Source organism: Schistosoma haematobium, chromosome 5 (assembly GCF_000699445.3).
Source record: "Schistosoma haematobium chromosome 5, whole genome shotgun sequence".
NCBI lineage: Eukaryota > Metazoa > Platyhelminthes > Trematoda > Strigeidida > Schistosomatidae > Schistosoma > Schistosoma haematobium.
In genome coordinates this window covers 16,941,438-16,963,878 of record NC_067200.1, presented here as the reverse complement: position 1 = coordinate 16,963,878, position 22,441 = coordinate 16,941,438, and the positions used below count along the sequence as shown (strand labels likewise).

The window sequence follows — 22,441 nt, the reverse complement described above, 5'->3', positions numbered from 1 at the left end:
TTGTCTTGGTCCCCAAATGCCTTGGTACGACCCAAGGTAGAGACAGTCCGCTCTCCTACTCGGAATGCTCTCATATAGCCGTTGTCAGGAAAATTCTAATCACTGCCTCCTCGTGGCGGGAGTATTTGTGAAATTGAAAGAACGAATGACGTATTTCTGAGTACAGAGCATCTACCTATGGGAGTTGAAAAAACCGATTCCAAGCTAATGGTGCACATGGGCTCTAGGATCCTGAGGGAACAAATGGTGTATGAACCTATTGTAGGTCGCCAGCTACCATGAGATGAATCTAACGTTGCCCCACTGTCTTGTGGATCAGACCTCTGTCAAACGCTCGGGGGAGTGGCTATTTGAGGAAAACAATCGCCTCGGTTTGGTTACGTAGATAGTATCCCCGAACATACAAATTCAGTGACCTGTAGTGCAAATCTATTCCGGTTCCCCTTTTACCAATGCTTGTTTGCTTAAACAAATAAAATAAATGAACACTACATCCTTTAATGCTTAATAGTTTTAACTAAATGTTATGTGTATTTTCCCAGTTTCATCACTACAAAAATGGTCACTCTAATTTAGGTTCCTAGCGCTCTTTTCATACTCAGGTGAACTTTTAATTAGATTAGCCTGAATGTATAACATTAGTGAGACTTGTTTTCGAGCGTACGAATTTTATTTGTAGAGGATATAAATTTTGGTACAAAGAGGTCTAGAAAGTGCGCCACATAGACGGGAATCATTATACTGTAAACACATGTTAAGGAAGTCTTACAATAGATAAATAAGTAAGAATGGTATTTATTGTAACAAAGTATAGTCTTCTTAAAAACAACGAAAAGAAATCTCCACCAGTTAAGAAATTTATCCTTTTTTTCATGGAGAATGTATTAGTATGCTACAGCAAGAATGCTACTAGCTTCTATTATGAGTTATTTCTGGCTAAGTTTCAAGCCACTAAGTTGGTGGAGTTTTGTTATCTGAGCCGAATGGTTTGGTTGTGAAACTTTCATCGTTCTTCTAAATACCAGCATAAAATTCAGATAGAAGTGAAATATTCGAATTTCTCCATATATGACTAGCAGCTTTTCCTGTCAATCTCGATCTTGATTGGTTATTGTTGACCAACAATAATCATTTTGTTCAGTAGAACAATGAAGGCTTGACTACCAGACCATGCAGCTCAGGTAACAAAGCTCCACCAAAATCATTCACCTGAGCTAGGAATCTTCACCATCTCAGGGCCACTGATTTCTGTGATTAGGATACCACAAATAGACTCGTTGGGGAACTAAAAGCTAGACGTTCAGAACAGCTATATTTGAAATCTATCATTATTTAAACACAAACACTGGTATAAGGAGGCACCAAATACATATGCGCCACATAAATCATTCGATTTATGGGAGTGTTAGGATACTTTCCGGTTGCCGAAACCGAAGCAGATCGTCTTCTTAGGGGGCCAAACCACCAACCTTCGACCTAAAGGTCTGATCCACAAGACAGTGGAGCAACGTCAGGGGATGCAGTCCCATGGTAGCCGGTGACCAACGATTGGTTCATACACCATTTATTCCCTCAGGCTCGTGGAGCCCATGTACACCATTGGTTTGGAATCAGGTTTTTCCAACTCCCCTAGTTGGATCCTCATTATCCACCAACCCGGTTAAAGCGCCGGACATTCACTTTACGTCCTCTCAATTTCGTAAACAACACTAATGTCACGAGAAGGCAGTGAGTAGGACTTCCCTGGTAGTGGTTGTATGTGAGGGCATTTCATGAGGGTGAACTGACTCTTCCCACCTTCGGCCGTACCAGGGCAACGATAGTCCTGCAATTTTTATGATGATCTACCTAATTTTATGTGTAAAATTCATGCTCAGCATTATATTTTGATAGAAAAAATGAACGCAACTAAATTTACTCCATACATAAAAGTGATTGAAGAGATACGGGTCATATTAGATATAGTGACCGGTTATTATTGTTTTCGACAAGTCTAATTTTAGCGTCGAAGTGGTTATCAGTATCATGAGATGTCGTTTGGGTGGGTCCGTTTGCTTCGACTTCACATTTCGAAAGATAATGATATGTATTGAGCATCTGTACGATTGTAAAAAAGCATTCGAAAGAATCTTGTCTGTTATTGAACTAACTGTATGTTGTAGTAGCTTCATCTGCATAACTTAAACTTTATCTAGCTTTGTTTTCCTTTCTTTTGCAGCACAATGCTCGCCACTGCAACATGGTTGTGTCGTAGCCATCATGTCTCGAAACTGGCTAACCAACTACACCGCTCAACACCTTTCGTTAAACCGTCTATATCAAATCATTCTGTTCGATTGTTTCGCACATTTCCAGTAGTTAATAGTTCTATACGTAGGCGTGTGGGGCGTATCAATCTAAAATCAGGAGCTACGGAGTTTGAACATTCCCTCAGTAAGTTATACAACTATCTAGCGTCTGAATCTATAAGCCTTCACGCAGGTACCTTTTGTCTACTTTATGTAACCTAATCTAACCACTGAGTGTCAAGTGAAATACGCTCTCTATGTTACGGCCATTTTCATTCGATATTTCCTAAGTGATGTTTTCATGAATGATAATAGAGGTCTAACATTTGTTTATGATGAAACTTAGTGGCGATAGCCTCTGTCCAACTAATGGAGAGCTCGTTTTGCTCATTTGCCTAGCAAATGCTTTGATAGATCAACCAAAAACTCGAGATTTTCAAACACATGACCACGGTTAGTTTTCTGTTTATTATTTCGGAGCGGTGGTTTTGCTGAGTCGTCCTAATTTCAACCAGATCATAGATTCAAACTCCTTCACCTGTTTCTGTTTAGACAGCTGTGTATTTTTCACTTTAATGTAGTGATGAGGGTTGCCTTTCGTGATGATTCAACCGAGCTATATTTCATGAAACACATGTTCCTTTAGGTTCTATCATGCCGGAAGGTCGGTTAAAAAAAACGGAAAGACTAAAAACAGCAATTTAAGGTTTGAGAGCGAAGTGTTACTGCTGACTGTAGAGGGTTGCGACAGCAGTAACGTGTTTCCTTCGGACGGATAGCATCTTCAGTGATTCTGATTTCTCATAAAAAAGAAAAGGATTAAGAGAGGTTGAGCTCAAAATTGTCACACCTCGCATTATCTCACGGATTTCCATCTCCAAAGGTAAGGCTTACTAGAGTGTGGCGCTAACACCAAATACTTACCACATGAAGGGTGTGTCTTCAATCACGCTCTCAGTTCACTGAGACCATCAGTAATCCAGCTTCCTTTTCGGATAACACCAGACAACTTTTCATACTTATCAAGGAAGCAGGCCTTAAGAGTTCGGGAATTGGTAAAACTATCTTAGGAAAAGACGGGGCTATCATTCACCCTCAATCTAGGAGATTAAACTGGTGGACAGAACACTAGGGAACAGTTCAGTTGGTCTTCAGCTACACTTTAGTTACCCACTCTCTACAAGCAACCTGAATTCTGAATTGATGTCGGACCAAATCACTCTTCAGCAGGTTCTGGAACATAGACATACTTTTCTACATCTAACTACAGTTGTATTCATTGACCAGTCATTATTAGACTCCATTGATCCACAAGTTTTATGGCAATGTATGTCATTAAAAGGCTTACCAATAAAGTATGTTAACATTAAACAGACTCACTACTTGAACATTACAGGTTGATTCCGAGCTTGTGGAGAACTGTTATCGGAACTGGTTAAAGTAGTGTTTGTCAGGGCTATCTGCTTTTTCCATTTTTATGGAACTTTGTCATAAACGCGCTTTTAAAGATAATATATCGTCTGACTTTTCGAGGGTCGACCTTCCACCAGGAGATATATTTGTTGATATAGTTCTGTCTGATAAAGGCGAGATATCCTTCTGCCGACTGAAGAACGAGTTTACTGTGCAGCAGTTCGCCCAGTTCTACTTTGTGGGTAACATGCCCACTAATAATAAAAGATATTCGTGGGTTACTAGTATTCAGTTATAGATGTCTTTGGAGCATTGCTTGTATATTTTGGGACCACGGAGTAAGGAATACCTGGGTCAAGAACAGGGTGCTAGTGTGGTATATTCTCCTTATGTTGACAGATATAAGTAATATGTAACGCCAATCAGAATTGGAATAGCTCTCGAATGAGGATTAAGAAGAGTGAACTGAAGACATTCGAAAGTCAAACAGAAAGGGATCGGAATAAAAACAGAATTGGATGAATCATAAAGGATGTGAAGGACGGCTGGTGGAAGATATGTAAACGAGGTATTTAATGTATGAAAGGACGGATGGTGGCTAGCAGTGGAGTTCAGGATGCACGTTTCGTCCTAATTGGGACTCGTCAGCAAGATATGCCTGCATCCTGGAATGATCATCAGTTCTAGCGCTTTAAGATTATTACCAGTCAATGGACAAGTCCACATTTAGATTGGCGTTCACAATTGACCGTCGGTGTGTATGAGAAATTTCGGCTAGTGTTTCATATCTACGAATACGCTGGCAACAGTTTCAGGCTGAAGATCTTGGTAACCACTGCCCTTTGCCTTGTAAACGACTGGTGTGCAAGTGAATGTGTAAATCCTCTCTTATGTAGCAAAGAATGCACCATGAGCTTCAGGATTCAAAAATGTTCATGAATCGTTCTTCTCGCACATGATTACTTCATGCATTTGGAAAGCTATAGGTTAGCTTGCCAATTCCAGACCAGAAAAATCCTTGTGTAGTGAGCTTAAATGTAAAAACTAGGCTCGAAACCAGTTTTTCCATTTTTAGTTCTAACCAAGTTATTAATGTTGATGACAAGACTCGCAAATTTTGGATAGGTCCCATCTTATCATTAATGTGAGATCTATCGATTAGTTTTCATGCAAAATAAGCATTCCGATAATCTACTATCTAATTGCAAGTTAGCACGAATAAACCGTTGAGGATTTACTGATTTTCAGGGATCCGTTTGCTATAATTATATGAAGTAAGGGAGACTAAGATTTTTAATTATCGTGTTTCATCATTCCTCTCCATTGGGTTGCTTCCATTCAGTTTCATTACCATACAAGTAATGTAGACATAATATAGTTTTATATTTAAGCACTCTGTAGGTCGTTTATCGATTGGTAAAGTTGTTCTGTGGTTCCAGATACACTGTAAGCAAGTTCTTCTAGCGGCTCAGAAGGATGAATATGTATGTTAACACCTACAGACCTATCTCATTTTTCTTCATAGGGCAATGAAACTCAGTCTAGCTTAGGATATCATGAGGTATAACTCAGGAATCATAACTACAATTACACAGTAATTACGAATATCAAGTGTTACATTCAGTACGCAAACTTGTAACTCAAAAGCGTAGACAAGCATTGACTGTGTTTGTATGACACCATGAAAACGGTCGGGTGCATCTCTTACGGCTTTGCGAAACGTCCCGCCTCATAGGCACCAGTTTTCTATAATCTCCTTACAACTGTTTGAAGCATGTCGTTTTGTTCCGATAGACTGTGAGTTTAGTGTTAGGGGCAGATTCAAAATTAAGGAAATTATGCAAAGCTTTCGTAATAATTGAAAAACCTGGTAGTTGGAGCGTGCTTACGAGTTGAAGACAGCAGTTATGTCTGATAATTGCTGGGAGCTGATTTAACTAATTCTAGCCAGCGGCGTGTTAGTGGGGCGGGGTGACACGAACCAGAATAAAAGACAGTGACGGTCCTACCGTAGTTCTTTTTACATTCTTCATAAAAGTAAGGAATATTCTTAGAACTGATTCATCTGTCGTTCGGTTATTTTCTTTTGGTTCGTTAATTTATTTTGATTATGTTTCATTTCACCCATCTCTCCATAATATAATGGTCTTATTGTGTGACGCATAATTTATTTTGGTGTCCATTGGTACCGATATTTCTGCGGTTTAAGTAAATAAGCAAATTGGTTTTACGTCTGAGCGGTACGATTTATGATGTTGTCATCATTCCATTCATATAACCTTTGCGTGTTCCTCTGTAGTTACGGCTGTAATTTAACCCCAGTAAAAATTTAAATAAAGTTTGATATTCTAACACTTTCGGCATTTCGTTGGAGTAGCACGATATGTGTGTATGTACACTGGTATATGTCACAATGTCTCAACCCGATGTTCAAGTTTGCCCTTACCAAAAATTTTTTACCCCTACACATGTCTAACATTTTAGAGTGTCAACCTGTATATCTTTTCCTCTATGTTCTTCGAATTTACTGTTTACCACTAGTATGACAGTATCCTCAGTCAATTTTTATAGCAGATCATTTCAAATTAACATTAATTCATATACTGCCAGGAATGGTAGACCATGTAGCTAATGCCAGGTGAATTATTAATGATCACAGTTTGGAGAAAAAGCGAATATTTTTATTATTACTTTTCAGAAAATAACAGCTAGTAGCTTTCTTCTTGAAACTGTTCATTTTATTAGACAAAACGGGATGAAAAAATTTTAATATAAAAAATTGTAAATGTTGTTCGTCATTTCCTTGTATATTGTTGTAAACTTCAAGTTCGTGGTTTTTATTTTTTTCAGATTTCAGTAAAACTCGAGCTTTAGTGGGTGCTGCAGCTGCAATTAGTATTGGTGGTCTTTGTCTTTATGGTTTAGCTGGCAAAGATAGTTCACTCTCAGCTTTTGATCGTTCAGTTGCTTGGCCGGATTACGTTAAACAGCGTATTCGAGCGACGTATGGCTATTTACTAGCCAGTGCTACAATTGCAGCTGGTTCAACTATCGCATTGTTTCAGTCTCCTACTATGTGTCGTTTGATGCTAAGTGGTGGGTGGCTTGCTCCTATTGGAATGGCGGTATTGAGTATAGCTACAGGAGTTATTTGTCAGGTAATCATCTTTTTGATAAGTTTGTTGAATAACCTACCATGGTTTGTATCCACTAAATAATTTACTGACTCCAAACATACACAATCTAATCCATTATCATCTATCCATTGACAGAGTAAGTACTTCTACAATGCTTCTAAGGTTGAAGTGAAACTTCTGTTCAATAGTTTTAGTATATGGACATCGGTATATTTAGCTACAGACTGTTTGTTCGTGTTACGTTGAAAATTGTAATCTTTGGTTAGAGTTCACCAGAAAATCGTAATATATAAGTGGTATTCTTGAGTGATAAGGCACGAAATAGTCGTTAGTTCAAATACATTCATTCATCATCTTCATGTAAACTTTAAGCTTAGTATCATTCCATACTCATATTTGGTTTGCTACTACCGACGGTATTGTTGTTTTTATTCCTCGTCTTGTTCGTTTTCTCTTATTACCAGTAATTTCACTCTGTTACAAACAGTTACTGAGTTGTGTTTGATTTCACACGTTAAGGTTGCAATAAAGCAAAGACTCAAGCTCTTCCAGATTGTCTAGTGAACTAATAGTTTAGTGTTTTGGTTTGTTATAGATAAAATTACTTGTCTTAAGTATCACTAGTGTTTAAGTTCAAGCTTCCTCATACCTTAAAACATCCGTTTGACACTGCAATTCTAGTCGTACATACTGTTACACCAAGTACTATAACGAACTGAACGCTTGATGAGTCAGTGGTTTAGTCCTCTAATATACTACATTATGATTTCAAAACCCTCTTTGATTTAAATTACTTCACAATGATATTTAACCTCTTGGACGAGAGTAAGTGAGGTGAACAAATCTGCTTATGATGATGCGATCGGCGTCTAATTATATGACCTATTAGTTTACATAGTGTTCATAATATTTGCTGTTAACGAAATTCCAACAGACCCTTATATTTAACTATATGCAGTTCGGGAAAATGTGGTGCTCGGGTTGTCTAGTCCTCAATTTTACTTCACTTTGTCATAAGCGATTTTAGGAGTGACACATTATCCGATAGATGAACTGTTTTATAACAAGGACCACTACTGTTGGTTTAAACAGCATTGGGATGAAGGGTCGTTTCACTATTAAGAAGTTTGTAGTAATTTTTATTATGGTCAGAATGGAGGTTTTATGGAGATTGTAGTAATTTTAATAGTTGAATTCATGAGTCAATGTAAGCTAGACCATCACTGATAACCTGGAAGCACTAGACGGTCGTTTCATCCTAGTTTGGGACTCCTCAGCAGCGCGCACCCACGATTCCGCACGTGGAACTCGAACTCAGAACCTTCGGTCTCGCTCGCGAACGCTTAGAATCGAGATCACTGAGCTGGCATCCAACGGTGTTGATTTCTAACTTCAATCAATCCATGATCTTGTGCAACCATTCATCCGTTGTCTGAGGTAGATATCTGTCTCTACCCGACACGGATTGGACTCCACTGGAGCCTTGGCAAAGATTACATGCTGATTTCACTGATGCAATACAAGGCGGGAATTTCTTAGTTGTTGTGGATGCTTTTGCGAAGTGGACGGAAGTATACGGTATGCCGAACATGACGTCAGAGGATACAATAAGATTTTCAAGATTGCTTGCTTGTTTCAGGGTTCTGTAGGTCTTATTAACTGACAGTGGCACTCAGTTCATGTCGTCCGCTCTCAAACGGTTCTGCAGTAAAAATGGCATTGCGCATCTACGGTCTTCTCCGTACCATCCCCAGTTAAATGGCTAAGATGCATGAGTACGATAAAACGGGCTTTGACTAAAGGGGTAGATGAGATATTCCAGCACAAGTGATCTGTTTCAAGGTGATTAAAAATGTGAACCAGATATTATTAAACGTTGGGTTGGAAAAGTACTGTACTTAGTTCGAAAAGTGTCGGGTCTTGTATAAGACATGCCAATCAAATTCAGAGGGATGGTAGGACCAAGATTACATAACGCCAGTTCCTTTTCAAATGCTTGTGAATTCACTTCAAAAGATGCCCTAAGGAAGACGAAAGCAGATGATATAAAAGACGAAAGGGCAAAAAAGCACAACCTTCAAGAGAAATGCAGTGACCAAGTTTCAATCGGACCCGAGCAGAAAGTTTTACACAAGAGACTTCAGAGAGAACAGGTGTGGGGGCAACTCCCGGTGAACTCAAAGAAGCCCTGAACGAGCCGAAGACATTCCATGTAATCATCATTTAGAAGGACACCCTAGAATCTCGACGTGTATCTACCAGATTGGACAAATGCTAAAAACCACTGCACGCAGATTGGATGACTAATGATGATTCCGTTTTTGCCAAAAAATACAAATACCCGAGAGTTTTGTACCATATTGGACACTGGAATAACATTCCTTCTCACTCGTTTTCTGTCTTCTCATTTGCGACTTGGAAGGTCCAAGTTGTAGATATAACACTGCTAAAGGAAGGTTCTTGGGCAAACTGTATGCCTCTCGACTAATGAATGTAAAAGAAGTGCGCTTCATTCTGATCATTCTTAATATCATTTAGTCACACACTATATTCGGAGTCGTTCCCTCGGACAATTTTTCAATTGGATTGTCATTTAAGAACGGTCTTCATCATGGAAAAATCATCACTTTATTTATGCATCACATAAATAGGTTTTTAAACCAATATGTAAGAGACGATTTCGTAATTTGCCTCTGGAACCGGTAATATGGATTTTCCTATACAAATTAAAAATCGATGAGGTAACTATGTAGTCTTGGGTGTACATAGCTTTTATTCCTTTTGCATCAAAGTGCGAACGCGAAAGACGGTGCATACTAAAAAGGCTTTTACAACAACAACGACCACTAATTTAACTATTCTGGGATTCGTCTTTAAATTATTTAATCTTGTGCTAATGTGGTATGGCGACTTGAAGCGTCGCATAATATGATGATCATATCTCATGTAGTGTTGATTTTTTGTTTGATGGTGGTGAATAACACGTATTTTGTCTATGCTAATAGCGCATAATATTTCATAGGATTCGATCAGATTGGGAGTTCAGTTAGTTTTCGTGGTATCTTCTAAACTATAGAATCCGTGTCTTAATCTGTAGTATATGTGATTTTCTCCATTTCTAACATCATTTGGTGTGTCTGAGTTAGTGGATCTAGTAACTTAGGTGTTGCCTTTTATTCGAATAATTTTACTTAAGTCAATTTTTTGTATCGGGATGAATTCCCCGGCTGGCTTCTGTATGAAACCCCAGTTAACCATTGTGTATGTTTGAGATTCATTTCGATGCTTATGAAAACATTTAATCGTTTTCACGTACAACATAGTTTATATTTACTTGAGCTAATTAATTTACTATCATTGGTCTAAATCTACATCGTAATGTTTAGTATCTGTTTGGTTGATAGTAAGTGCACCAGTCTCTTTTGATCAAAATTTCATAAATCAACTAGAATCAATTAACTTTTGGACCTTTCATTTCATTGAATGCTTTTAAAAAAAGTGTTTCATGCTTTTTAATTGAAAAGTTTTCCAACACAATATTTTTTTATGTTTTTATCTGAATTCACTTGTATGTTCTTTTTCTAGTCACTTACATATCCACAATCGGGTCTAAGTGTTAAGCATTTAGCATGGGTTGCATATTCTGTGAGTTTAGGCGGTATCCTGATGCCTATATGCTTAGTTGGCGGACCCATTCTTATTCAGGCTGCTTTGTATACCGGAGGTATAGTGGGTTCCTTGTCACTGGTTGCAGTGACAGCACCATCAGACCGTTTCATCAACTGGGGTGGTCCTTTGGCGATTGGTTTAGGAGTTGTTTTTGTGTCATCTGTCGGTAGGTTAATTATCATTATAGAATTCTGATTCATGTTTTTTATATTGATTAGTAACGTATTTTCCATAAATACACCGGTTGCAATTAGTCTCTGATCATTTTTTAACCAAATACCCCTTCCAGGCATAAGGTTGGTGAAGCCTATTGGCTTTTTTGAAGATGCTCCTTGAAACACGGCACAACTATCAGGGCACAATAGCTGTTTGGGTTTTCCTTGGTCATACTTTCCCAGTTATTGCCGAGCATTATTTGTGTATCACGTAACAATGGTTTATTATACCTTTATTTTGTCTGCCAAATTTTTGTGCAACCCGTGTATAGTCATTTATGTAGGCTGATGGCTTTTTGACCGTTCGGTTGTGTTGGTAGTGTGGTTATTGACTTAGTGATTTTTATGTTTTTTATGTTTGTTGTTATGGGTTGATAAGGTTGTAGGTGACATGATCAAATGTGACTATTTAGCCATCCCACTGTTTTGTATGTTTTTGAGTAGTCTGCCATCGGGTACTTTTGTACTTCTGTATCTGTGAAAGTCTAAGTTGTTGAGTGGTTGTTCCTTAAGTGTCTGTTCATCCCTTTTATTGTTGTGTACATTTGCAACAGTTTGTTTGTGCATACGTATATTTGCGTTCCTTGGCAAATTTTCTCCGGTTTGTACTCTCCGTCATTATTTAGTTTTATCTTAGTTGGGTGCTCTGCCCAAGTCGTTGGTAATTCTTTGAGCACATTTAAATAGGGTTTTATTTGTCTTAGTCAACATTTTGCGAGGTGTTTTTACTTGTTATGGTGCTTTCGATAATTATGATCTTCAATTTGTCAGGTCTTTCGGGGTCTGTGTACCATATGTTTGGTTGGTTCTCCTGGACTTTTGTGGCCATGTTTGAGAGACTAATGTTACCTTTTAGTTCCTCCACTGTTAGATCTCTACGGTTGTTTATTCCGAGGATCATTCATTTTGCTGTATTAAAGACAACGAGTCGCACCCAATCCTTCTTTCTTAATACTATAGTCTCTAGACCATAGATTAAGGTCGGAATTATAGTGGATTCTATCAGCTTCCTTTTAGTTAGTTGACTAATGTCTGATTTTAAGAGTAGTTGGATTTCTATTTTTGCGTAACGAGCTTTAGTAACCTTTTGGTCAACTGCATGTTCAGGCAGTCCGTCTAGTTGGATTATGGATTGCAGATGGTTAAAGGACGTTACTTTAATAACTGTGTCGTCAAAACAAGTTGGCTGGTTGTTTTGTTTATTTACGGTCATCGTCTTTGTCTTGTCGGTTGAGATTGTCATTCCCAAGGCTTTTAGTCCGTTCTGGAGTTTGGTCAGTGTTTGAGGGGCATGTTACTTATGATGAGTCGTGGGCATATTTATTCACCCAAAGAATTTGCCAAAAATGTCCAGTAAGAATATATGTCCCGGTAATTATTCGAGTTTGTGTTCATATCTTTATGTTCGTAGATGCTGATAATGTCTACCATCAATCCAGAGGCATAGGGTTTCGTTTGTATTAGTCCAGAATTGGTTCATTACTCCTAAGATAATGTTTTGTTGGTTTCTTTCCTCTATATGTTGCCATTTTGTTTGTGATGTTCCCAAAGGCTCTATCATTTTTCAATTATTTAATGGTTTGCTCTAGCTCATATAGGCTGGTGGGGCTATCGTTTTGATGGTTTGTTTCCATGTTTGTTTTGGTCAATTGTATCATGGATTTGTAGCTGAATATTTATTGATAGTGGTCTATCAGTGCTTGTTTGCTGATTTGTGTAGTCGGTTCTGTGTCGCATGAAGTTTCGTTGTTTGTTATCGCGAATATAGCGCTTAGACATTTGTGTGTTTAGCGGTGTTCATTTTGTGTGAAGATTTGGTCTATATTTGTTAGTTTTGTTTATATGTTGTCTTTAAGTTGTTTGTTGACGTCGTTTCTCTATCAGGTGGAGTTGTTTCGTTTTAGCTCTCTTGGTTCGTCAAGCCTCTTTTTTCTTAGTTTGTGTTTTCCTTCGGTTTCCTCTATCCTGGTGGGTTAGTATACTTTTCCATTTATGTTTAGTTGATGTTACCTTAGCTTGTGTGGAAACGGAAGTTGCAATGTTCAGCATGGTTTGTTCAGTTTGTTTGAGATTAAATTTCTCCTCCTGGACGTCTTTTAGTTTTTTCATATTGTGTTGATTTATATATGCATATAGATGTGATCGTTGTTCATCGCTTCTGGTGGTGTTTATGGTGTTTTTTACTCCCTTTCTTGTTCGTTCTATCAACAACCGTTACTAAGTGCCGGTCAGAGTTTGCATCAGCTGATCGACTCGTATGGGCATCAAATATCTGAAAGTTAATTTGACCTAACCAAGTACAATTTATGGCGCTAGTATTTCCTCTTTGAAATCTTGGTAAAAGCATCATGCATTCTTTTTGATCTAAACGAAACCATTTTGACAAAGAATACTCGAACAATCAACATAAATGTCGTCAGACATTTAAACACTAGGCGCCCGAAAATCAATAACTTGATGAAAGACCCTAAAATGTAGTTATTTGACATTTTTTTAGTGATTCTAATTGTTCGAAATCAAACCTTGAAATGATTTATACCAATGAATAATACTAATCTATTAATGTCATGAAAAGGACTTGAGTGAATAATTTCTAGCGTCTTAACGCATCATTGGGTACGAAAAACTAGACTTCTTGATCAGTAAATGTGTAATTACCAATGTGGTTAAAATGGGTTTTCAGTTAACTTTTTAAGTGACGGTATGTTCACAGCATTTGAAATCTATTTTTTCACATTATTACAACAGCTTTAATGTTAACCAAAAGTACAATTATTATCGTTGATTTAAGTTCTAAGCAAACATAATCTAACCTCATGTTTTCTTCTATAAGGTTCCATGTTTCTATCTCCTGTAAGTCGTTTGGGATCTGGTTTAGCGTCTATCAGTCTTTACGGCGGCCTTCTTCTGTTTTCTGGATTCCTACTTTACGATACACAACATGTGATAAGACGGGCAGAATCTCATCCACCTCCGAATTTCTATTTACCAACTAACAAAGGATTTCAGAATCCAGAAGTATTAAAACCATTTGACCCCATCAACAAGTTAGTGATTTTCTAATAATTGAACTCTACCCGCCAGTGTATTACTATGCAAGATTATCATTAAACCGTGAACTGTTTCCATTTTTGAGGGATGCATTGAGATCGAAAGTAACGGTTGTATGTATTTAAAAAAATGCAATTACAGTAACTGGTAAACATGACACTCCGTACTCTCAAATGCCATTAGAATGGATACCGGTTACTGAATATCGGTAAGTAGGATAACTTAATATACGAAAGAGGATTGGAAAGGGAGAGAATACAGTTTTTTTTAAAAAAGAAAACATATAAAAAAGAATATTCATTTCAGTAAATTCTCTTCCAGTTCTGTAGTCCTATATATAAGTTCATAATCCAAAAGTGGCCAGGTTTAAGGCAAACATTGTTTTGAAGTCGTACCACATTAATTTCGGATTGACATACAAAAAGTGCTGTTAAACTTAACAATGCATTTCACATATGAGTTGATATGAAGGAAAATCTATTTTTACTCCCGTTTTACCATAATTAAGTATTAATTGTCATATTACATGCATTTTCTAACTTTCTCAATAAGCTTAAATTATAGGTATTAAATTTTTCAATATGTTAACTTGCCTGTCATTTATATTATACAAAAATCCATTTTTGTCTATCGAATTTATTGATGAAAAACTACTCAATATTGGACCTAAAAGTTTACTCTATTTTCACAAACCTTATTGATAGTTAGGAACTCATATTTCTTTGACTACACTGCTATGTTGGTGATTATTTTACTATGTTGAAATATTCAAAGTAGTTAATGGTGGATCTTGATTCTTTTCTTTACTTCAGTTCCATTCGAATTTTATTGGATGCTGTGAACATATTTGTTCGCATAGCAGTAATGTTATCTGGTGGTGGCCAACGTAAGAAATGAAGTTCATTTACTATCTTATTCTCACCAAACAACGAACTACATTTCTATGTTTTATGACATTAAAATTTATTTGATTTATCAAGTGCTTGTGTTAATCATCAAATCGAATAAATGTCATTCGTGTTTTAGCGTGTAAGTTAGTGATTTCCATATCAGTTGCATCATGTTTGAAACGAATGAGACTTAGTAGTTTGAATTGAAAATACTTTAAAGTGAATAACTAAACTTTTTGCTCTACAGAACTGATGGACTAAGTAATGGGGTTAGCGATGTTTTCCTAAACGTGAAGAATAAACTATACATACATTGTAAACTTAGCAGCGCACGAAAGTATAACAGATGAGTTGATTTGACGTTCACTGATATGACATGACAAAGTAGCCGCAGAGTATCTAAGTCTTGAATATATAACTCAAAAAATTTCTCTTTAATACATACCCCTGGTCAGACTGTTGTAGTGGTCTGTCTTACTAACTTGACAGGCTGTGGTTCGGAGTTATCAGCGATGCCAAAATTAGAAACCCTTCATCTTGTACACCACATCAGAGGTAAGACTTCAATGTGGTTTCAGTAGTTATAGTATTTTCTAAAATAGAAATATAGCATAGGCGGCACTTATGAAGAAGGCTTAAGGCCAAAGCGGGTTAGTTGAAGAAGTTATGTTTAGCTATAGGAATTAACGACCGGTGATTTGTTCCCGGGGTTGCACCAAATAAAAATCGGATTATAAAGACCGGCAGGAATTGGATTTTCCTTCTTTGGATTGAGTGATTTTACCGTGAGGATTTTCTTGTTCATCTGAACAAAAGCAGCACAAACTTCATGAACAAGTGAGCTATTCGAATATCGCTACATACGGCTGACAGCCTATCCTGTCGAACTTTAGTGTTCGTCTTTATCCTGTCGTCCTATGTATATTTATTTTGGCTGTCCAACCGTTTGGTCTGATTTTTGGTCCTATGTTTGTTCATGGTTTTTCAAAATGATTGATAAATTTTGTCAATTTCGATGTGTTCATTGACTGACGATTGACTTGGTTATCAAGCCTCGAAAATTTCTGTGATCTAAGTGTCATCTATATCCGAAATTTGAAAATGACCTCTGTCGGATTTTTATCTGTGCATTGATGTGGTCGAAGACGTATCATGATGTTTGACAACCTATTGGTATTCATGTAGGCGAACATTTGATGTTTTAACACTCGATTATCACGTTATTTTCACATTACATCCAACCAACCTCCTGCCTGATAATGATAGCCGCTGGCATCCTACCACCGTAAGGCAAGATGCACTCACTCAAGTTACAAATCCACAAATAACTACCACACTGGTTGTAATTGGTGTAGTTCAGTGACTAGACTACCGTACCGTCTCGAAGGTTTCAAGAAATCGATATCCGACCAGTGCACTTAGAAGTATAGGGAGTGTCTGTCTTTGAAGGTTAGGTTAATTCCACATGGTTCAAGGTAGGTTTTGAAGTTAAGCTGGTTGGAAAATGGATAATAATCCCGACTAGGCACTCTAATTGAGTTACTCTCATTGTAACTCCACTTAAGGCGGGTAGTAAACCACCGAGGAAGTATGGTGATTACAGCCTGACATAAAGATACATAAATTATGAGGGTCAAGGTAATTTTCTGAAACAGGTTTGGGAGATGCGTATTTGCGAATCCCATTGCATGAAATCTAGTGAACTAACTACCATTAATACACCATTCTGGTTTTTCAGATACAAATCCCTACCATTCGGACTAAATGTTTCCCTTGCAGTACTCCAGAAGGTTATAAATGAGATTATCACCGGCTCTGATGGTGTTCAGTCGTGTCAGGATGATATCGTAGTTCATGCTGAAAATGTGAAGTCACATATGGAACGTCTTTTAAAACAACTTAGACGCTTATTTGGCTGTAAATTTATCCGTGTCAGTCTCAACTTATTTCTGTCAAGTTCTTAGGCTATACTGTAAGTGCTAAGTGTTTTAAATCTAATATGAGTCGTCTCGCTCCCCCAATACAAGCACCGTCACTTAAGAATATCTCAGTATCCAGATTATGGATTGGTGCTCTACAGCTTCATTCCAGAATTATCCCTGGCTTTACAAAAGTATTGTCTACACTCTCCTGCCTGGTTTCCGGTAAAGAGATTGTATTGAGACGACGACGCGAGGATACAATAAGGAACAGTTTTGAAATGGTGAGGCTCTCCTCTAACCGTTTTCACCATTGTTGTAAGGTGCAGTTCTAGAGTGAAACGGGGGACCTGTTATTTTTGTTTCGAGATGATTAAGCAAGACCCATAAGGAGGCTTTGGTTGTGGATAGATAATAAAAAAACTTCATGAGTACATGTTCGGCGCAAAATACTTTATTTTAACCGATTGGACATCAAAGTTTATTTACCCAACTAATAACTCGAAAAACTGTCCTACATGCCTAAATAAGCTAACGTATTATTAACCTATTTGTGATCTTTGGTTTGTATCCTGTGAGTCGTGACAATGTATTGTTTGTGACGGAGCAAATTAAGTAGCCATCCATTAGATTACCTGACTTTCTTAACTATCCTGGGACCCAGCAAACTGTATCCACAATTCCACCTCGCGGGATTCAAACCCAAGGCCAGTCAGTCTCGCGTGCGAACGCTTAACCCCTGATCCACCCAGCTGGCATACGACTGTGCTAATGGCTAATATCGACCAATCAACGAAGTTGCGTCGCCGTCCACCTTTGTCATCTGAGTTACTATCTCACAACAGACCCAGTTGGACTCCACTGGTCAAGTCTTCGCACTAGGACTCCGGGGAATGCTTCTTGAAGTCGGTATCCAGTGAGCATATGATGATTATAATTGGAGGCGGGTTTTATGGGTATTATAGCAATCTAATAGTTGAATTTGTGAGTCAATCGAAGCTAGACCACCATGAAAAACCTGGAAGCACTAGATGTGGCTCCATCAGTCCTCATTTAGTCATACAGACATGGTTGATTCGGATCTTGCACACACACCGAAATCATGTAAGAAGGCAATGTTGTAAGGACAAAAGTTTGAAGTTAACAAGCTATTCATAATTTGCTATAGTGACTACTCCATGACACTCCGGTCCATCTGTAATACTAATGTCATTGTTGGACTGGCCAGCGGAGTTATTCTTGTATTAGCTCAGATCTTGGATTGTCTTCATATTCTAGCATTATCTATTCACCAACTATCTGATTCAACTTCGAAAGTCACTGGTTCTTCCCCCCTTTTCTAAATTTGGCTCATCTACTCATTAGTGACTTCAGCTACAAGTCTAGTGTAACTAAAGATATCGACTCTGATATTTGACTGACTGGCTTCAAATTTGTCTACGATGTCATTTATTACGTAACGGCTGGATTCCATAACATGGTTAACTTCAATAGTATCCGGGTCTCCAAACGGGTTCAAAGACAAGATTATTTTGTGAATGAATTGTATAATTGAAAAAATTGAACTATCCGAGAGCTAATTTATAAAACGTATTGTCCAAATCCTGCCAAACACACCAGGTTGGTGAGAATTGTCAGTGGTCTTATACACAGAGTATGTATTTGAGGTAGCTAAAATTATTGTTGTCAGAAGATTAGTTGATTGAAGAAATAGAACTACTATTCTTAATAAAAGAAAGTGGCTACCAGTCCTACACATCGACACAAATTTTCGTCATACGCATCACGCTACGAAGGATTAAGGCGAATTCCAGACCATATTGATGGCTTTTAAAATAAATTGTGATGTATGCAATATTACTGTTTTGTGTAGCATACAAGAACATCCTAGTGTCATTTAGTATGGAACATGAACTAATTTTGAGATCCTACGTGAATATTAGGGCTGGAATTCTTTTTACGAGCATGGAAAATTGGCTAAATACTAGTTCAACGACGAAAGATGGAATTATAGAGGCAAGATTTTTGGGATAGTTTGGAATGGATAGATCATGATGTGACCTGATACTTCAGTAAGTTTGTTTTGACAGACTACAACACAGCCTCTAATAATGGACTTAAATTCAACTTTAGATCGCCGACGTGATTTATTCATTATGATCGTAGGGAACCTACTGCAGTTGGGTGGGAATGGTGCAGCCTTCTAGTATACGTCTAAGTCACAGTCCTAGGTTAATATCTGACGTGGGTTATCCTTTCGTCGTATCGAGATGTAACGGCTAGCTTGACGACCACACCACACAAACTACGTTATTACAGAAATGCATCAGGAGTAGGTGCAAGGAACAGAGTGCAGCCAAAACTCTTGTTAGTCAAGTTCAATTACTTATATTGAAGAGTTGAAATAGTTTATCAGGCTCATTATTTGAATTAGCAAATAATTAATTCATTTAACATCGAATATGAATTAAGCAACAAAGATTTTGTTTCAGAACCGCAGGGTCTCAAGTCATATTGATTCACATCTAATAAATATTAACCTCATGATAACTATCAAATTCACCCGAATTAGTGGAGCAGAACCGCTAAGTCAATCCTTATTGAACGAAACTGAAGACTTGAAACATCACCGTAACAACAAGAAACGGACCCAGATAAATTGATAAGTTAATATAAGATCATTACAAAAATATGGCGTGGTTGTTATTAATTTAGAAAATATCATTCGAAAGTTGTTTTGCAAAGCAGCTTGGGTAGCCCATGAAAGTTTGTGTGCTCTTAAAGATCAAAAGTTACCCATAGGTCTGGCTTATATTGGCTTCAGCAAAGCTTTTAACAAAGTTCCACAATACCAGTTGTTTTTTAAGGTAAGAAATATCGAGATTGACGGCAGTTTATTTGTGGGGATAACGGACTTCATGGTTGGACGTCAACAAATGTTAGGGATGAATCTAAATTTGCCTACCTTGGAAACTTCACTTAGCAGAGTGCCTTTAAGTGCAGTGTAATGGTAAATAAATCCACAAAAAAATAGTGCTGGAAGTCTTTGTCATTTGATGCTAACCTTATCAGTTTTGGGGAACACATCTAGCTGGAGGCGGTCGGTCACGCATCTGCACCTGGTCATGAGTGGGTACGCCGCTCTACATGGCTCCTGTGACCGTTAGCCAGCTTAGAACAAACTCTTCCAGATATATCTGTAGTCCTTTAAATATGTCTTAGAACCTCTTCACTTCTGAGTTGACTGGTTAGACATACTTCGATAATAAAGATGTAATGTGTGAAAATGTTGTCAAACTCCGAATACCAGTGGCATTTTAACAGTTTGGTGGTCATAGTTATTCCTTTTGAATGTGTATGACCTTCCAGTTTCTGATCATCATCTGCCACTTTACATGTCGGTGATGTAAAGATATGAAGAGATAGATGAAGTAAAGATGATAAGTTAGAACTTCTGAATGGCCCCGGGAAATCATCTAAAGGGTCTAGAAATTGGCAGTTGCTGATAAATACTTCGGAGTGCATTGTTATGCATATTGGTCACAGTGAATAACGCTGAGCTACCTGTTGTGCACACGCAAAACGACATAGGAGTCATTATTAATAAGACCTAAAAGCTGCTGCACACTGATGTGCAATAGTCGCCAAAGTTTTTTGAACTATATGATCCATAAGTTGAGCGTTTAGCCATATTGATGCTACAACCTTTTAGGCTTTATATACAGAGTTCGTTCGTCCTGAACTCGAGTGCTGCATAAAAGCGGCTAACTCCTGACCGAAAAGAGACAGCGAGCCGTTGTAAACGACTAGGAGAACCGCAACTGATTTGACGTCCGGAATAGCGACGCTCCCGTATGATTCTCGATTGGCTAAACTGGACCTATTTTCACTGTCATATAGAAGAACCGGATGAGACTTGATCTTAGTTTTCAAATTTCTTGGTAAAAAATAAGCATCTGATATGCCCTCACATTTACTGTCCTCCGAAAAAGAGAATTTGTGAGGCTATTCTATAAAGGTTGAAAAGTCCTAAACGAACTCCATGGAAGATGACTGTGGAATTTTCCATTGAATCATCAATGAGTGGATTCCGTTACGTCAACACGACTTTAGTTTTCAGTAATGAGGATAGTGGTCTATCGACCTATATTATTCCTTGCAGTTTGTAACACTATGGAAGTCCAATCTCGTTCTGAACATATCGACAGGTGTGGATATTATTTATTCTGGTAGAGAAATGCAGTAATTTATTACACAGTGCGAGAAACGAAACTCTAGATGTAGGCGATTTGATCTCGGTTTTTGAATTTTCTACGAATGTCCTCTCAAATGATCAGTCCTAGATAGAAGAAAAAAATATGACTTTGTAGTGATCTATTTTTATCAAGAGAACGCGATTGGTTTAATGGGAACAATTGTTATAACCAATTATAGCAGTGATTGTTTTACTGTACTTGTTTGTTTAACTGTACTAAAAACATCCACTATTCTTGCATTATCCTTCCGTTGATTGTGACGTTGTACGCTCTTAGGTTCGCCCACTGATTCCACTTGTATTTCTTTGGCACGATCTTGGTATTCTTTTGATACCACGAGATCTCCAATGAATATATCTCGTTGCAACCTGCAACCGCCTTCTGATTTCTGGTACGCAACCTCCTTGTATTGGTGTTCATAGTCAAACGCGACTCGATGCCACACTACAACATATTAATACCAAGGTCATCGTTCAGTATCCGGTAAGCCAGCGTGATGTCACCCCCTATTCTACTGTAGGATAGCGAAATTACGTTGAGGTGTCTCAGTCCGCTTCCATAAAGTAGGCCAGATAGACCTTTCGACATTTTAGTCCCTCGTCGTCGGACTCGTACCAGCATATCCGCCCCATACTTAAAACAACGACTATCTACTTGAATCCGATATTCCAAAGGCGGGCTCATAAACGTCGGGTATTATAATCTAAACATTTCTTTATTCAAATAGTGAAAAGACCTGCGAGTAGTCTATAATACCCTTTTGCGACAGCGGCTCTACAGTTACTAGTAGTTTAGAGATCGTTGTTTGTTATGACACCTAAGTATTTGTAGCCCATTACTTCGGGTAACACGAACTCACATATTGTGTAGTGATACGAGCCGTCATCGTTATTTAGTTGCATCACCACACTGTTGGTAAGATTTACTTCTAGTGGCCATCCGTCCATCCATGCCACCAATGAGTTGAGATCATCCTGTAATGCTATTCCATCTGACATATTGTGTATGGGTCACCAGATCTTTATGTCATTGGTGATGAGTATAACGAGCGACTTTGCCACAGTTGGTAATTCATTGACACAAGATAAAAAAGTAACAGATCCGAGGATTGTGCCATGGGGAACTCCACTATTTTGCAGGTTTCACAATGAGAGAGCTCCATTTACCCTTACCCTTTATTTCTTGCCATTCAGTAATTCACTTATCCATTCTATGGCTTATAATGGATTCCGAAACTTTCCAGTCTTAATTTAAGACCGGAATGGGAGACCTTATCAAAGACTTTACTTAGATCTATGAAAATCACATCTACAGGAATATTTTATCTTTTGATGCAGCTCAATCTTCTCTTTCAATGAGAAGATTAGTCAAACGTGATAGGCCTTCCCGAAAAACTCGTTTGTCCCTGGATGAAATGTTATGACCTTCCACATAGTTTATAATAGATATTCGAATAATCTTTTCCATTAGTTTTACGACTGCACTGTTTAAACTAACGAGTCTATAGTTACCAACTACTTCTCTACCCCTAGTCTTACACAGCGAACTAATTATTACGTGTTTTCAGTCTCTGGGCAGTCTGCACTGCCACAGAGATATATCA

General features: G+C 37.9%; 1 protein-coding gene across 2 annotated transcripts in view; it reads left to right on the top strand.

The window, feature by feature from the left end:
• MS3_00009264 (uncharacterized protein) overlaps nt 1-22,441 on the top strand; it is a 43,942-nt gene that overhangs the window by 1,631 nt on the left and 19,870 nt on the right. The window contains exons 2-6 of one of the 2 annotated variants that reach the window (XM_051217614.1): nt 2,219-2,433; nt 6,552-6,859; nt 10,424-10,673; nt 13,556-13,769; nt 14,586-14,802. In XM_051217614.1, the coding sequence (XP_051065030.1) occupies nt 14,717-14,802 (86 nt within the window). In that variant the 5' untranslated portion in view covers nt 2,219-2,433; nt 6,552-6,859; nt 10,424-10,673; nt 13,556-13,769; nt 14,586-14,716. Of the gene's footprint in view, nt 1-2,218; nt 2,434-6,551; nt 6,860-10,423; nt 10,674-13,555; nt 13,770-14,585; nt 14,803-22,441 lie in introns of those variants that run through there. The other variant, XM_051217616.1, reaches the window with a different exon arrangement.